General features: G+C 42.1%; 1 protein-coding gene across 2 annotated transcripts in view; it reads right to left on the bottom strand.

Moving 5' to 3' along the window:
* Positions 1-3,814: 3,814 nt before the first annotated feature.
* The window catches only part of arhgef7a (Rho guanine nucleotide exchange factor (GEF) 7a), a 30,941-nt gene continuing 17,428 nt past the window's right edge, over positions 3,815-17,327 (bottom strand). For both annotated transcript variants that reach the window (XM_084085491.1, XM_084085492.1), the window contains exons 13-21: positions 15,033-15,119; positions 14,808-14,886; positions 12,599-12,738; positions 11,374-11,598; positions 10,319-10,412; positions 9,748-9,837; positions 5,886-5,985; positions 5,634-5,688; positions 3,815-4,817 (exon numbers count right to left, since the gene is read on the bottom strand). In XM_084085491.1, coding sequence (XP_083941617.1) covers positions 4,695-4,817; positions 5,634-5,688; positions 5,886-5,985; positions 9,748-9,837; positions 10,319-10,412; positions 11,374-11,598; positions 12,599-12,738; positions 14,808-14,886; positions 15,033-15,119 — 993 coding nt within the window. In that variant the 3' untranslated portion in view covers positions 3,815-4,694. The remainder of the gene's footprint in view (positions 4,818-5,633; positions 5,689-5,885; positions 5,986-9,747; positions 9,838-10,318; positions 10,413-11,373; positions 11,599-12,598; positions 12,739-14,807; positions 14,887-15,032; positions 15,120-17,327) is intronic.

The following is a 17,327-nucleotide window of genomic DNA, read 5'->3' as shown; positions in this document are numbered from 1 at the left end:
GCACAGCTGTGAACATTACGTTTCGGACAGCCCCAGGGATCACTTATCATTGCCCTGTACTAAAAATACCTTGTTTTTTCAAGCGTTTCTATAACAAGGTTTTCAACCCCACTGTTTGATTGTGTCTGTGCCTTTTTTTGTAAACAATCTTAATAGACAGATTTTTGGACATTCTAAACGTTAGCATAAAATGAAAAAAAGATAGATTGTATGTAATCCTGGCAGTGCAATGCATGCAGGAAATAGTTAATAAACAGATTAATCACTGAACTGATACATTCTACATCATTGACCTGCAGGTGTCAAGACGTTAAGATCTGAAGTTTGAAAATTCTACTGTTATTACCTCCTATTTTGTATTAGATACTCAGGCATGACTTTTGTAGTATCCTGGTAAATGTAATTGCCCAGTGTGCAGTTAATAATTCCTTCAATGACCAAGTCAAATGGATTTCCTGCAGGTTACACATCACGCACACACACACACACACACACACACACACACACACACACACACACACATACACACACACACACACACACTTAATCCAGCTAAAGTCCAAACAAAGTGCCATTGCAAGCTGACTCACCATTCATTGAGAGTATTGTCTTTCTGTCAGTGAAGTAGAGCAGCAGTTCTCTGTCACATCCTGAACATCATCTCCATTCTATACACGAGGTCCTCCTCGCTCTCCCTAAGTTGACATAATTGTATATACAGTTATTCTTCTCAAATAGTTTTCTTCTTTCCAAGATTTTTTTTTTTTTTCGTAAAAAATAATAAGAGAGAAAAGAAAAGCAAAACAAACCCACTGTGTCATTCCAATGTGGAATTTTCAGCTGCAGAGAAGTAGCACGGTGGATTGCTAAAGCATCCAGAGGGAGGGAAAATGAGGAGTTTGTCCAGTCTTGCAGTAGATCCACTGGGCAAATAATTCCTTTCGGTTGAAACAGCAAAAGCCCTGAAATGGGAAAAAAGTAACAGTTGTCTACAGGGGACACAGGATGCACTTTCCTTCAGCTGCCTCAGTGTTTCCTCAGAGCTACTTAGATCACTTGTGTCAGTCCCCAGGGGTCTGCTTGTGCCGGTTTGTTTACATGCAAGGCAAGCCCTGCACCGCACAGCTTAAGGTGACTCAAGTGACAGACGACATTTAAGACAACAGGCTCACCTCTGTCCCTCTGAGCTGTCCATGTCGTTGCCATCCAGTCATTGCAGTCTGTGTGTTCCGCTGGCGAAGACACAGCATTCTCATCTCCCCCTCCTCTCCACTCTCCTGTTAGAAATTGACTGCCCCTCTGGTCTGCCTGTCTCTGCCCTTGACCACTCCACTCTATTCAGCTCCACCACTCACAACTCTACAGACAACCACGCCGTTTCAACCTGCTCTATTTTTACCATGCTCTCGCTCACTTGTCTCACCCACCCCGCCTCTACCCCTCCCCTACATTAACATTGTCCCCCTGTGTAGCTGGAGGTACTCAAAACCATTTTCCAATCTCCTGCCCTCCTCTCCACGTTCTTATCTTGTCTATGACTCCCATTTCCGTCATTTTCACCTTCCTCACCGACACTCATTTGTCACTCGACACCCCCTTTTAGCGCTTTCGCTCTCTCTAATCAGGCCTCAGTCTCTGTCCCCCCAGCCATCACCTAGTGTCTGACCCACTATTTGCCATTAGTCTCTGCTATACTCTTCGTCTTCCCACCGCTCTCCATCTCTGCCTCTGCCTCTACTCCTTATATACTCGCAGCCCTTTTCGCTCTGCCTTCTCCCCGTCTCCAGCAGCATGAATATATTATTATCTACACAATGGGGGCCTGCTTATTGTTTATGAATTACCAGCCTTGCGGCCAAACAAAGCCTATTTTCATAAGAAACCTCCATTTCATTTCAGCTCCAATTAGATTGGGGGCTAAAGAATAGGGAGTCCTCAGGCCTCAGCCCCTAAGGATGGCAGGTCCATTCAGCTTCATTCAATGGGGCCTTATTGCTTTCCTATACAAAAGAGCACGTGGACGGGCTTTCAGACTGAAACACCGACCAAAAAATGACTGGGAGACAGTACTGTACAATAACAAATCTTTAAAGAAAGGACACAGAGTGCTTATCCTCCCATCCATCAATTCATCCCTCACTCTTCTCTTTCTTCCCCTCCACTGTTCGTATATATTGTGAGACCTGGACATTAATGACAGACAGTTGAAAAGAGAAAGGGAGCGGAAGAAAGAGTGGAAGAAAGAGGGAGAGCAGCAGCTCAGTTTTTCACAATACACGTCAAGTCTTAAATGATCACTGGGCCTGGTGAATAGACAGAGAGAAGGGAAAAGGAATGAGTCATGTGTGTGTGTGTGTGTGTGTGTGTGTGTGTACAGCTGATTGATTCTCTGCTTTGAAAAGAAAGAAGAAAGAGGAGGGGGCAAACGAAAGAGAGAGGAAGACCTTGATGCTTTTTTTCTGAGTGCTACAATAGTCCCTGGGTCTGTGCCACAGTGACAGGCTGTCAGTCTATCGTAGTACGAAGAATAGAGCCGGAGAGGCTGAGGAGGAGCTGGTGCAGGTCAGGGCCGCATCCCTAGGTTTCTTACCACCTGGACACTTGAAAGGAAGGTGACAGTTACAGTATACATAGAGACAGTCAAATCTTCTGTGCCAATTTAATCCTGAGTGTAAAAATGTACCCAAAAGTGTCAATTATTACACTCTCACACTTAAATTATTAACAACTTGGGAAATGGGTAACTTATGTTGACAATCGCAAGTGTATGCAGATGTTTTGTAGCTTGACCTGCCACCGTTTGTGCATCACATAGTCCTTACTCAACACTGTGACTTGAAGTTAAACAAAATAACTATTAAATGGGGTACCAGAGGTATTATATCAACATGTACTTACCTCTGCATGAAACACAGGGTAGGCCAGCTGAGTGTCAGACACATCGGTACGACTCCCTAGCCTTGGCGAGAAAAGGCTGTGGCCCTCACCACTTCCTGGTTCATTAGCTGGCATTATGTTGCAGTCAGCCAGGCAGTGTGAAACAGTCAGGCCAAACAAGGTCACAGCATGGCTTTATCTGGGTGGATCTGCTTTAGAGGAGAAATCTGAATTGTGCCTTTGTATCTATGCAGGAATATTCACTGTGAGACAATGGGCAACTGTTCTCATTACTAATGAGTGGACAAGGTGAGAGTCACAGTGAAAAGGCTGACATCTGTGGTTATTTAGCCAACAGCAGCAGAATGGGATCGTTTCCTTACAAAGCATATCAGTGGTATCAGGGCACACAATGGGTTTTTCAATAGGCATGTCACTTCAATAATAGGCATACGGATGCACTCATGCACATACGTGCACACACCATTTCTTTATGCATGAAAGGATTATTATATCATTGTCGCATTCATCACAATCTTAGAAACGCTAAGCCCTCGTCTCATATCTGCAAATTAATGGGAACATAATGTTTTTACAATGATGTAATTAACATGCATATCTATTTGTGCAAGTTTTGACAAGCAAACAACTCGCCTGTATTCCCCAATTCACTGTATTTTACTTATTTCTCAGTTGTGTCATTTTAACCACTTTCAACCTAGTGTCCCTATTTTGGGAATGTAATTATAGCCGAAAATGTTTGTACATCAAAAATTGCTAAACTACAATCTCATAACATGTCCTGATGGAAAGCGTTGAGCTTGTAAATCAGCTATTTTTGCAATTTGTACTGTTTTTGTGCAACAACACTAGGGCTAAAGTGGTTAATAGATACACATAGCAGTCTCTTTCAGTAGCAAATTATTTAGAGTCATGCTCCTAAAAACACATTTATTTCTCCCAAAGGACAAAGGCTCATCTTTCAGCAGTATTTACATCATACAGTACAAGTTCAAAATCTGTACAACTCCCTTAGGACACTCAATAAGAACAGAAGGAAGAAAAAAAATTACACTACAAAATAAGACAACAGAGAGCAGTTTCTCTGGCAGAGACTGAACCTTCCTCTAATCTAACAAGACTGGGCTAAGCCTGGGCCAGGGAAACTGCCTCGAAACAAACAAATTCTTAAAAAATTAAATAACGGAGGTTATGAAATGAAGAGGTTCCAGTTCAGAATTGTCTGAGGCATTTGTGACAATCAACGCTGTTAAGAGTACCATCGGAGTACCACTGCAGTACCATCAGAGTAACATTAGAGAATGCATTGCTTGTAATGTTTGTAAACTGAGGGAGGTACAGTAAGTTCTCCCCAGGTGCAGTCATCTTGGATTCAGCTGTGGAGACTGTTGGATGCCTCATAGACCCACAAAGGACATCGAAGGTGCAGCTTCTTCCATTATTTTGGCGTTTCAGGAATGTTACAGTGGAATGGTTGGTCCAGACAGTTCAGCACCAAACCGCAACCACTCCCCTCGCTCTCATCTCAAGTGGCAGTGATGGCCAAGGCACCGGAAATCCTGAAGGCATCCTCTCTCAGAGCACTTACACACATGCTGCGCACACCTGTCACAACCAAGCTCAAACATCCACACACACACACACACACACACACACACACACACACGCTTTTGCTCTCGCTTGCATCCAAAGCTTATAAATGTATAGGTGAGACACACATTGAAAGCTTACAGATCGGTGTGAATGCACCAATGTCTCACACTCGCACACAAATTCAGCCATACAACATATCAGCCTCACAAGTTTGTCTCATCCCACGTTGGATCGTTCATGCTTTTCAACACCCTCTTCACAACCTTCTCCAGTTCCTTGCGTGCTCTCTGCTCCTCTTCAAGCGATCTCTTCATCTTCTTATTATCCTGTTGTGGAACACAGTGAAGTCATAGCAGTTTTAGTGAATCCACCTTATAGATACCAATCATTCAATCTCCCTGCTCAGAATAAGTGTCAATGACCATTATTGAATCAAAATGGCCAGCAAGAGGCAAAGGGGTAGTTGTTTTATGGAAATCCCATGCAAACCATGGTAGAGTATTTAAATTCACTATCTGAGTGGCTAGAGGCTTATGTACATAGATGATGGAACAAAAAAGAAACGCTTGCATATAGAACCATATTGTCATCAGTATGTGTCATTGTCTATTATGCCATAGTTATGTCTGACCTCACATTGAGCCATTCTAATATCTTGTGATAAAATGCATCCTCCACCTGTTACCTACACCTACTCCTGTAGAAACAGCCACTGCAAGCTGCAGTTTTTTATTTTAATCATTTTCTAAATATAAATATTAAAACTATAATCATATAGCCTTATTTAAAAGAATGAAACTTTATTTGAACTAATCTGCATGGTAGCGTATGTGGCCGGAAATAACGTCAAATACATACAGTGAGTTGTTATCAATGAGCATGACAAAACATGCCAGTCCGTTGATACAGTATTGTCCAAGCAAGAGGTTTTTGTTTTATTTGTTTATATTCGTTCGGTTAAGATATTTAGTGTAGTCCAAAATCAGGAGTGGGCCTAGAGTAGAGCCCTTGGGAATCCGGTCAACTAAGTATAGGGTTTGAGTGGTTTAACCAAACAAAGAAACGGACCAACTTCAGATTCAGCTTTAGCTTGTGACATGACCAATGACATTTAACCAAAAGATCATTACAAAGTCATTCACCTGTTTTATTTCTTGGACCTCATCCCTCAGAGCATACACCACATCCACCAGGCTCCTTTAAGAGAATACACAGCTTTCACAATATAGCACTCATTAACACAGCAGTTCTAGCTCTCAAAGAATAAGCATCATTAAAGCCAAGAGCAGCTGACAATTCAAGACATGTTTTGATATAGTATTGTTGGGGACTGACAAGAAAAGTGTACTTAAAGGTAAAGAAAGGGTTGATGGGGGGGCAGTTTGCCTTCTTACTTTTCCTCTCCAGCAGTTTGCCCGTTGCGATTGGGATCCTCCACTATAAACTTCTCCACTCCAGGTATGATCACCTGCAAGCCCATGTCTTTCCGCTGCCCTGTTTCAAAACACAAGAGGTCCCATAGTTTTGTACTCTGCAGCAAGACTCCTCAGTGCCCAGTCACCTTCAAGGTTCACGTTTATTATCACTCACACACACACAATACAGACAATAGCAGTTAATGACTTAACTCGTTTGTGTGTGATTGGAAGGGTTGCCAGAACCCTAAGAGCAGTGGGCGAGAACACTGGATTTTGGGAGAGGCGGGTGTTAATCAAGCACAGATTGGACATAAGGGGAGACAAAAAACACAGAGGAAAGTTGAAGGGAAAAGGAGACACCATGGAAAGAGGAACAGAGGGAAGTTAGAGTCATTCACCCTCACTCACTGAGTCACCATCGTCCAAACTTCCCCAAAGAAAACAAGAACAAAAAAAACACACCAAACACAATCAAATGCCGCAATTCTGACAAAATCACCCGAATGCAAGTGTCTACCAAATGACAGATTTATTCAAAACTCATAATACAGCGTTTGGGACTCGTATACTTCAGTTGTGTAGAACAAATATTCTGAAGGCGCCATTTGTAAAGAAGACATGGTCACGTGTGAATTGTATACAGCATTAGAGCACACAGGACAATGTTGGTCGAAGGCAGTTAGTTAGTTGCTCCATCACCCTGCCCGTCCCGAATTTTCATTCAGTATGTTTGTCAAAACCACAGAATACACCTGTCACAATGTATATAGCACATAACATGAGGACAGTCATATTCTTGTCTTAAATACTCATAGAATGTCTGATAGGATTCATTTAATTTTTTTCACTTGATCCATGACAACCAATATTTACAAAAAGGGAGACTTAACTTATTTTTTCATTTTTTTTTAAAGCTGAAGTCCACCCTGATAGTATTCTGAAATATTCTGAATGAATAGTTCACAAATGATCTTGTATAATCACGTCTGTTTTTATCTCTTTATACTCCCAGAATACTGAAGGTGAGCATTTACACTACAGATGAGCTTTTACTTTACAGTAAACACTGAATACTTAAGTCTACCTTTAGGACTATCATCACACACTTTAGGCAGACAAAACAAAAAAAAGTACTGAATCTGACAGATTCTGTCCACCCCTGCCCCCCCCACCAACCCGCCCCGTCCATTACATGATTGTGCAAAATAATTTAAACACTTCATGTTATTATAGCTTCAGTGTAAAACCTAAATACAATTTCAATCAAATGTAAAGAGAAAGCTAATATTATTCCAGGGATCATTTTGTAGTTGGTGTTGTAAACATAGACATACAGAATAAAATATAAATACAAAATAATAATCATATGAATATAAAATAATCAGTAGAATGGAGAAATGATTTTTATAAAAACAGAAAAAACATGGACCGATAAACTCCATATACATACTGTATATCACCAAAATAATAACTGTTAGCAGGAGAGACATTCTAAATGGACTACAACCTGTGGTTTATACCCATACTGGAAAAATACTTCTTCATAAAAATAGTTATTAATGCAAGGGATAGCATGGGAAGCCTCCCCAGACACATGACAGAAGGTCTCATGTGGCTTGCGACGCTATAGCATAGGTGCTAGTTATTGTGTTCTGATGCAAAGGGTGTTTGTTTGCTTACTTTGGGGATATGCTAACCGAGACAATTTCACTACTTGTCGGAGCCAGAGATTTTGGCATCTCATTGCATATCCTGTAGAATGCAGACTTTCGATTTTAAATTCACAATTTAAATTTGGTTTTGGTGTACATTCAGAAGAGTAGCTGCTAACCCCCCGCCCCCCCCATCCCCTATATCTTTCATTCCTCGGCCTGAAATACATGAAATGCTGATTTTTCGGTCAATGCCTAAAGTTTGAGGTGTCTTTCTGGCAGACATCAGTTGGTTAGCAAGATGGGTTTAGACTTTAATTGATCAATTGCAGAAGCTATAAAGTGTTTAAAGTAGCTTCAATGCACAATGTATATTCATCAACCACTAGTTAGAAGCCGTTACTATAGCCTGTATAAATCTACTTGCGTAACCAAGACTAACAATTCTTTCTTCCTGGAAGCAGCTAGAACAGAGAATGGCCAGTGCTTTATATTGCGTTAAACTTAGAAATGACATTTAAGGTTCTATACTTTCTAGTCATGCAGTGTGCTAAACGCAAGTACTGCTTTGGACCTGAAAATTTAAATAGGGCTTAATAATATGAAAAGATATCTTTAAAACCAACATTAGATAAAATGTTAAGAATGTAAGCATTGCATTTGCATGCCGCTATATTATTCTGACAGAGCAGGAGCGTTGTGTGCATACTCCCGTGTCTGTGTGTGCGCGTATGTTTATGTGAGCGTGTCTGTTTGTCATTGTTGTACTTGTGCTATGTTTGAGCGTACGTCCTGCAAACAGACATAGTGGAGAGTAGTAGTACATGGTATATGGAATACACTCCTTCCTGAATCACATCTGAATATCAGACAGGAAAAACTCCGTCCCCATTGCTCCCTCCCTCCCCTAATAAACCCACTCTACAGTAAAATCTTCATTGTTAAACGTATCCATTTGTAACTCGGAGTGTACAAGTGTAACATACAACTGTACACTCTCAGAGTTAAATTAACACTGAGAATTTTACAGTGTAGCATTCCCTGTCCTCTCTGTGACGAGAGTCCCCACACTGAAGGTCAAACAAGGGAAGAGGGCACATTCAAGATAAATAAACATACACTATCTAACACCTACTGCATGACAACTACAGAAAGAGAGGAGGCACATAAAAAGGGGATGTGGTCAAGGCAACAGGGAGATACTTATCAAAAACTATGTAAAGAAACCGACAAGAAATAAATAAAACAAATAAGTTAAAAAACACAAAAACAAACAAAAACAATAACCCAAAACAAATATATAACAACATAAATAAATAAATAAATAAATAAAATGTAAAAACTTCTTCTAATTTCTAGTTTCTCTCAATAGACCAAAGGTTAAGAGGTAAGCGCGCCGCACGTTGCGTTACGGTACAGCGCGGCAGTGCAGTTGTTGTTGTTGTAGTAGTGGACTTTTTTGTTTGTTTTAGTTCTGGTGAGAGATGCAGCTCTTACGCGACACTGAGCCCATCCTGTAACTGTGGGTGGTCCAAACGGAGTCGTAGTCAGAGTCCTCCGAGAGGTCGGAGCTCAGCTCCGGCCGCGTCACACTGCTACGGCGGCCTGGGGAGTCCGTGCAGGACCGGTCGGCGTCTGCGAGCACGTGGTTGTGCATCAGGTCTGTGCCCTGCCAGGCTGGTTGGAGGGAGGGTGGTGGCGTAATGAGGTGCAGGGTGGAGGAGGTGTCGGGGTGGAGGGAGGAGAGGCGGGGTAGAGTGTGGGTGTACGGTACGGGGAGAACATGGAGGGTGATGGTATGGAGGAAGGAAGGAGCATACGCAACATACGCAACGTGTTGATGAGCAAAATCATAAAAAATAAGGCAGATGAAGGGTGCAGGGTGGGCGAAATTATATATGTGGACAATATCACAGTGTGGGGGAAATCATTTAAAACAGCGCAAATCAACAAAAATAAAGGATGACGAAATAAACCAAAAATTAACAAAAAGGGTAACAAATGTTAAACCAGACCAATGCAAAGAGTGAGGAGTGAAAGAGAGACAGACAGAAAATATATTGTTAAAAAGGATCATTCAGAATACCAGTATTAAAGAAAAGACAACTGAGTAATGGAAAAACAAACACTGCACACTCAAACATGAACCCTTGGAAGTATGTGTGCGTTTCTAAGCGTTTCCTTACTGGAGTTGAGGGTCTGCCTGGTTTTAGCACTGGTACAGTATGCCTCGATCACTTTAAGGATCTGGGCGTCCTCCTCCAGAGCAGCTGTACCTGAGCAGAAAAAAAATATATCTTATTCTGGGCATCCGGGAAAAAAATGCCAAACATGTAGCAAAAATGTTCCCTATTTGACATACAACAATATAAAGGGTTTAAATGGTTAACCACTGTCAAGCTGCCATCGCTATTTTGGGCAGGTGAAGATTTCCAAAATATCTCATTTGTTTTATTATTATTATTATTATTATTATTCACCAATAGCAAATATAGCAGATCTACAAACTCGGTTCTACAATGATCGGTTATTTTAGCTGTTTGTCGTACAATGTATATAGGGTTAACTCTTCCTAGAAAAGTTGTCCCTTTAGATGTTTCTACACCCTTTTTCAATCTAGACCTTAAACAGTTGCATGTATTTGGAAATGTAACATGTTTCAGACATAAAACATCACAACAGCAGCAGGATTCACATTCAATGCATTTCAATTGACCGGTAAAAGGTCACAGCAACAAGTTAAGACGTTAAACATACTCTTCCTCAAGGCAAACTCCTCTTCCGACTGTTTCCTCTCAGGCTTGCGTTTGGGAAGGAGCTTCTTCACACTTTTGGGACTTTTACTGAGATCCTGTTGCAGGAGGGGCAAGAAGAGAGAGACTTATAACTAGACTAAAGGTGGCTGCATGCTACCATTTTAGGTGATAACCCTTTCACCTTTTAACGTTTTCACCTAAAAAGGTGATTTTGATACTAGGCGCTCATGTTCCGTGTCTCCCCTCTGTTTCACAACACTGTTCACCATGTGCCTGTGAATCCAAGGGGACCGCCCACCCAACATCTAGACCAATCACAGCCGCAGGGTGATTTCGGTTAGTAAAAACAGAGACGTGTTGGGGTGAACGGTGACTCGCTTATCACCGCGGCTCAGTCATGATGTAGTTTTCCAACCACCGCGGTGAGAAGGTGATCACCTAAAAGTGGAGTATGCGTTCAGTTTTAGCATCTAAAACATTGGAGGGGGTTCCAGGGGGTCCCCAGCTAGATGATGGACAGGAACCAAATGGACCCTTATGGGTCTGTAACTCTGAGAGTGTACAAATGGAACCAAATGGACCCGTTAGGGTCCATTTGGTTCCATTTGTACACTCTCAGAGTTAAATTAACATTGGTTTTACAATGTGAATTGGGGTCCCAGAGGTATAAATGCCATTAAATGGGGGTCTGTAGCCTAATGAATGTCAAACTGGGGGTCCTTGAAATTAAAATGGTTGAGAATCACTGCTAGAGAGCCGTAAAAACCTTCTCTTATTGGGGTCCCTGGCTTATCTTTTCAAATGGGGGTCCGCGGGGTAATAAGTGTCAATTAGGGGGTCCTTGACATGAAAAAGTTTGAGAACCACTGATCTAAAAGGCCCGCTATTACACCCATCTAGACATTTTGGCCTAAAGGTGGTGCTAGAGGGAAGGGCATGGGCTCACCAAAACCGGTCGAATTTAATTGATGCTGCCTATGACATGATGTACATCTTGTGTGCAAATTTGACATTTTGGGCTGAAGGGTGGCACTAGACTGCTAGGGGAAAGGTTACCTCCTTGTAGCAGAGAGCCGCCGAGGGTCTTAGAGGGGGCGCAGGGCGCAGGCAGCTCAGGCTCCAGGGTTTAGGAGTGTTGGGCGGCTCCAGGGGTCCCCACATCATGCTGCTGCTGAGAGAGCCACTGTGGGAGGAGGGGTGGGGCAGGGTGTGGTAGGCTGGTGCCACGGTCATGGCCCTCCCCTCAGCGTGACGGGACGGAGTCAGGGGGTGAGACGGGAGCTGAGGGAGCAGAAGACACAACCTATGTAATGATCCTTTGTGGTTCACACACACTGGAATGCACACTGGAAATATACATCCACTACAGGGATTCCCAACTCTGGTCCTCAGAACCCCCGGTACTGTGGGTTTTCAATTTCCACGTTTTAACCACTGTAGGGCTGAGTGGTGACTGTCAACACCTTAACCCATTAAGACCGGCAAAGTATTTCTTTGGCTATTGAAAAATAGCATATATATATATACACAAGCTCATAGCGCAGAACCAAGTACCACACTATGAGCTTGTAGATCTGCTATTTTTTTTTTATCTGTGAAAATGTGTGCAAATCTTTGAATAATATGTTTTTAAAGCGAACATTTGTAACTCAAATCGTTGCTTCTGGGGGTCCTTGGAATCAAATATTTTGAGATGGGGGTCGGCGGCCAAATACATATCATTTTGGGGGTCCTTGACATGAAAATGTTTGAGCACCACTGATATTGCAACATAGATTTGTCAGAAACCTGTATTTAGTAGACATTTGTAGATGCTTTCCCGGATTTAATGGGTTAATACCCAAGTTTGTCCAAAGCGCTTTACATTCACCCATTCACACCCTAATTCAGACACCGACGGCACAAGAAACCATGCACGGCATCAACCTGCTCATCAGGAGCAGTTGAGGTTCAGTGTCTTGCTCAAGGATACTTTGAAACAAACTCGTGGAGCAGTCCTCTTTGAAAGCTTAACCCATTCAATCTGGGAACGCATCCATGTCATTTTAGATTAGCTATAACATAAGCAACATAAGTTTTAAACTTAGGATTTAGACGCGTTCCCGGATTGAATGGGTTGAATTAGCTTCCATCCAAGTTCAGTTTGTGGGGCAGCATTGATGTCGGATACAAATATCATTGGCGCTCACCACCAGTCCACAGTCCAGCCACTGTAGTGTAATCCACTTCTTACGTGTGTGTACATAGTTAGAAAGGGTTTGTGTGAGGGTTGCTTGCTGACCGTGTGGCAGGGCACAGTGAGAGGCTTGTGGCTGGGAGCTGAGGCTGCAGTGTGCTTGGTCTGCCAGCCAAGGTGTTCTGTCCAGTCCTGCAGGTCCTGCTGGTTGTTGCACACCACCTGGAGGCGCTCAAACTGGGTACCTGCAGACACAGCACAACATGCACTTAACACACAACCTGTAGATACAGTACAACATACACTTAACACACAACCTGTAGATACAGTACAACATACACTTAACACACAACCTGTAGATACAGTACAACATACACTTAACACACAACCTGTAGATACAGTACAACATACACTTAACACACAACCTGTAGATACAGTACAACATACAATTAACACACAACCTGCAGACACAGTACAACATGCACTTAACTCATTCAGTGCCATTGACGTCGCCGACGTCACGTTTTTAAGCCCAGAGTGCCAATGACGTCGCCGACGTCATTGGCACTCTGGGCTTATATATATATTTTTAGCGGCGCTAGTTAGCGGCGCTAGCCGCTCTATACCTTTAGGTATACCTTTAGGTATAGAGCGGATATTAGCCCTCTATACCTGGCTTTTGCGTCAACGTTCTGATTGGTCAGGCTCGCCAAGGTTCTGATTGGTCAGGTCCGTCAACGTTCTGATTGGTCAGGCTCGCCAAGGTTCTGATTGGTCAGGTCCGTCAACGTTCTGATTGGTCAGGTCCGTCAACGTTCTGATTGGTCACTATTCATGACATCACTATGTTACTATTCATGACATCACTATGATGCAAAAGCCAGGTATAGAGGGCTAATATCCGCTCTATACCTAAAGGTATAGAGCGCGAAGTTTGTATATCTGCTACAAAAAGCTACGAAGATAGAAGCTGATAGAGTGGGTACCTAAAGTTTATTTTTTAGGTACCCACTCTATCAGCTATGACAGATCAGTTTTTGCCACTTACCTTGGAATGCATTTGGTGATTCGCTTCCAATGGCACTATTTAGTGCCACTGGAAGCCTTTTAATATTGTTTCTCTAGTAGAAACACATATCTATGATAAAATATATCAAAGGCGCCGCTACCTTCACACAGGTGTGATTTTTTTTTAAATGTTCAGAACCCAAGATATCATGATTTGAAGATTTGCTGCTCCATTCACTTCTTGTTTAACATCTTACTGAAAAAGGCTGTATCTCGCTTCCTAAGCACTTTTTTTTTACAATGTATTTTTGTCTCTGGCACTCAGAGCCAAACTGCCAGAAATAAGTCAGGCACTGAATGAGTTAACACACAACCTGCAGACAGTACAACATGCACTTAACACACAACCTGCAGACACAGTACAACATGCACTTAACACACAACCAACATCCTACTACAGCTTCTTATATTACAATTGGCTTACGGGAGCCATAGTCTGGGAGTCTGGGCGTCGGAGCTTGTACAGCAGGGGCGCGGCCACAGCGTTGTGATTCAAATCAACAGCCAATGAAGAAAAGGGGGCGGGATCCACATGCAGTGGGTGTTGCATCTAAATAGAATCGACGGGAAGCAATTTCCCCTTGAGAAATTGCGCCCGCCATTGTTGTGTAATGCTGTTTGCCTCTCGTCGGACTTTTTAGACGAGTTGCACAGCCTCAGACCGGTAAGAGGCGTGTCCGCTCAGATTCTGAGCGTAAATTACATCCCGCCCACAAATACCAGGGCTCTGGCCCAGAAGTTCCTCGCCAGAGCTGGCGAAAACTTCTGGGAACTCAGATTATGGGAGCCATAACCTAATAAGGAGTTCCCAATGCAGCTACGCCCACATATGGAGTGCGTTGTCTAACCTCAATCTGTCGTCATGGGCAAACAGGCGCAAACAAATCAAGTCAGCTACATATATTGGCACAAAGGGGGGCATGCCAATGTATGGGGATATACTCATGATATCAGCGATCTCCATATAAGGGCATAAAAAGGGACAAGGACTGACAGATACAGAGATCCGGTTGTCTAGAGCCACAGATCCAACCGCTATGCCCATATATGGTGGGCCGACCGACTTCAAACTCGGCGTGCAAGGGCTCGAGGGAGCGCTGTGCCTGCAAGCCCCCAGAACCCAGTGGTTGCATTGAAGCGCATTGGACATGCTGGCCATTCATAGGTACTGCAGCTCAAAACGGCCTGGGGCAACTAACATGCGGCCCGAACTCTAGATGTCCGGCCTAAAACTCTAGTACATTACCAGTGAGTTCAAAGGCATTTTTGTGGGCTTCACAGTCTTCCAGTTTGGTCACCGTCATGCCAGCCAGTGGCAGCTTTCCCTGTGGGAAAAATCGTCACACAAGTACAGTAAATAAACAGTGTATAACAGGATACAATCAGGATTTAGAAGCCGGACCTCAATGAGAAATTAGAATGGAACTTTTAAGTGCAGCTGTGGGAGAATTTAGTGTGGATTTAGTCTGACCTGGAATATGAAGCCACTCATTCTGGGGCTGGCAGACAGCATGAGGAGGACGTGATGGAAGAGCATGAGATAACGCTCACACTTCTCCTGAGGGGTGGTTTGAAAAGTGTTACTTGATTAATACATTCAACTCTGACGGCAGTCAAATGATTTGTAAGTCATAAGCATGAAGCTACTGAAAAAGCCCCAAAAATACATAATATAGACAAGAACCGATGCCTTGAAATCAATTTGATTTCTTTGATGAAAGTTTCTATTTGAAAAGGTTTAACTTATAAGGAAATAAATAAATACAAATAAAACACCAATAACTTTTTGATAGATGAAAAAAATTCAAATTAAGACATTTAACTTTAATCATACAATGGACCAGAAAGCAAATATAAAATACAAATTAACTGAGCTTTATTTTATTTAACCACTTATTCCCTATTCAAACATATTCAAAACTAGCTTGTAGATATGCTATTTTAGAAATGTATTAAAAGGTGAAAAATCAGGACGCAATGCATCGCCGATACAAAGTCATCAAAAAAGTCAAATAATGGCCGATATATCGGTCAATCCGATATACAAATAGCTCTAGTAGTATAATATAGACGGCTTCGACAGCTTATTGTTGCTAGGAGATTAGCCCTTGTCAACATCCAGTCAGTTGTTTACACCACTAGGGAGGGTTTGCGTCCCACTAAATTGAAAACTCCTCAAACAACAATTTGTATGGCCATTTCACCTAACTAACAGCTGTTTCTCTGATAGATATAGTTGTTGTTTCCCAAGGGTAATAATACAGAGTTCTGTCCAAAGCTAGATACTCTTCTGCCAAAATAGGGGACATCTGTACAGGAGTTATGTCATGATAAATGTCTATAAGAGATAGAACAGTCAACACCTCTGTCTGAAACAGGTGGCCCCTAGTCATAACAGAGTTATTCTGAGCATGAGGTCTTAATAATAAGCCCTCTTCCTCAGGGAAGGTGTTGTTCAGTCACAATGGAGGATTCTGTCTGTTAGAAATGCTACAATCAAGGCCTCTCTGTTGAAGGGAAAAGTGCTGTTAAGTCACAATGGAGGATTACGTCTGGAAGTTATGACGAAGAAGTCAGTCTAGGTGTGACATATATTGACATTTCTGACAATAAATTATGTATTCTGCCTTAATCCATGATAATATATCAGTGTTCTAATTTGACATATTGTGTCCTCCTAAACTTGTGTAAAATGACCTTTGAATAATTCAAACGCAGTGGTTGTCAAACTTCAGTCATTTATCACGAGTGTCACTCAAACATACCTAAAGGTTTTATTTTGATTATATGAAAGGTAGACCCTGCAGAAAAACGTGGGCAAAAATCCTTGATTATGCGATGGAAAATGCAGGGGTTTTATGGGAATTTATGCTGTGAAATTGTGGGAATTTGCTTAAAATTGCGGGAACTTGCGAAAGTTGCGAACTTAACTTTACTTTGCGTGAACTAAAAAAAGATGCGTGTTTCGCCTGTGATAGATGTCAACATGCTCCGGCAGACCTCATACATACATTTTGGCTTTGTCCGTCCCTCCACAATTATTGGAAAGAAATTTTCGTTTCTCTGTCAGAGATATCGGGGGAAAATGTGGAACCATGTGCTGTTGGTGCATTGTTTGGGGTTTTCCCTCCTTTGCCTTCCCTCCCTAAAGCTACGAAAGATGCTATGGCCTTTGTCACCTTATTGGCAAGGAGTCTTATCTTGATGAAATGGAAATCTCCTGACTCTCCCTCCCATACTCATTGGATGAGAGATATCCTATATTTTCTTAAATTGGAAAAAAGACTGTCCCTGAATGGTTTTGCTGAAAAATTCTGGAAGGTATGGAGTCCTTTCTTCCAATATGTCCGGAGGATAAACTTTCCTTTCATTCCAGATTAGGGTATTGTGTGAGGTCTGGTGGTGTAGTGTTATTGGGGTGTCGTGGCGGGAGTGCTGTTTTGCGGATTACACTGTAACCTTTCCGTATGGTTCAGTTGACTGATGTGTTTGTTCTTTTTTTCTTGTTTATGTTCCTGTTTTTGGTTTTGTGTATTGTTCTTTTTTTCCTTTACTTGTATCTTATTTCTTGTACGGTAAGTCTTGCAAGAGTTACAAGAAGAGACTTGTCCTTTGTTTTCATTTGGGGGGAAAAAACAAACTAACTGATTACTGTATGTAACTTTTTTCTTCATTGGGCTATTATCTATGGGGCAATGCAATGGTATGTGTTTTTTGATATATATATGCAAGAAACAAAATGTTGTTTTTTTAAATATATATATGC

This window comes from Gymnoscopelus microlampas, assembly GCF_963454915.1.
Source record: "Gymnoscopelus microlampas genome assembly, chromosome: 17".
Taxonomy (NCBI): Eukaryota; Metazoa; Chordata; class Actinopteri; order Myctophiformes; family Myctophidae; genus Gymnoscopelus; species Gymnoscopelus microlampas.
The sequence above is the reverse complement of the archived record's forward strand: the minus strand, read 5'-3'. Positions and strand labels throughout refer to the sequence as shown.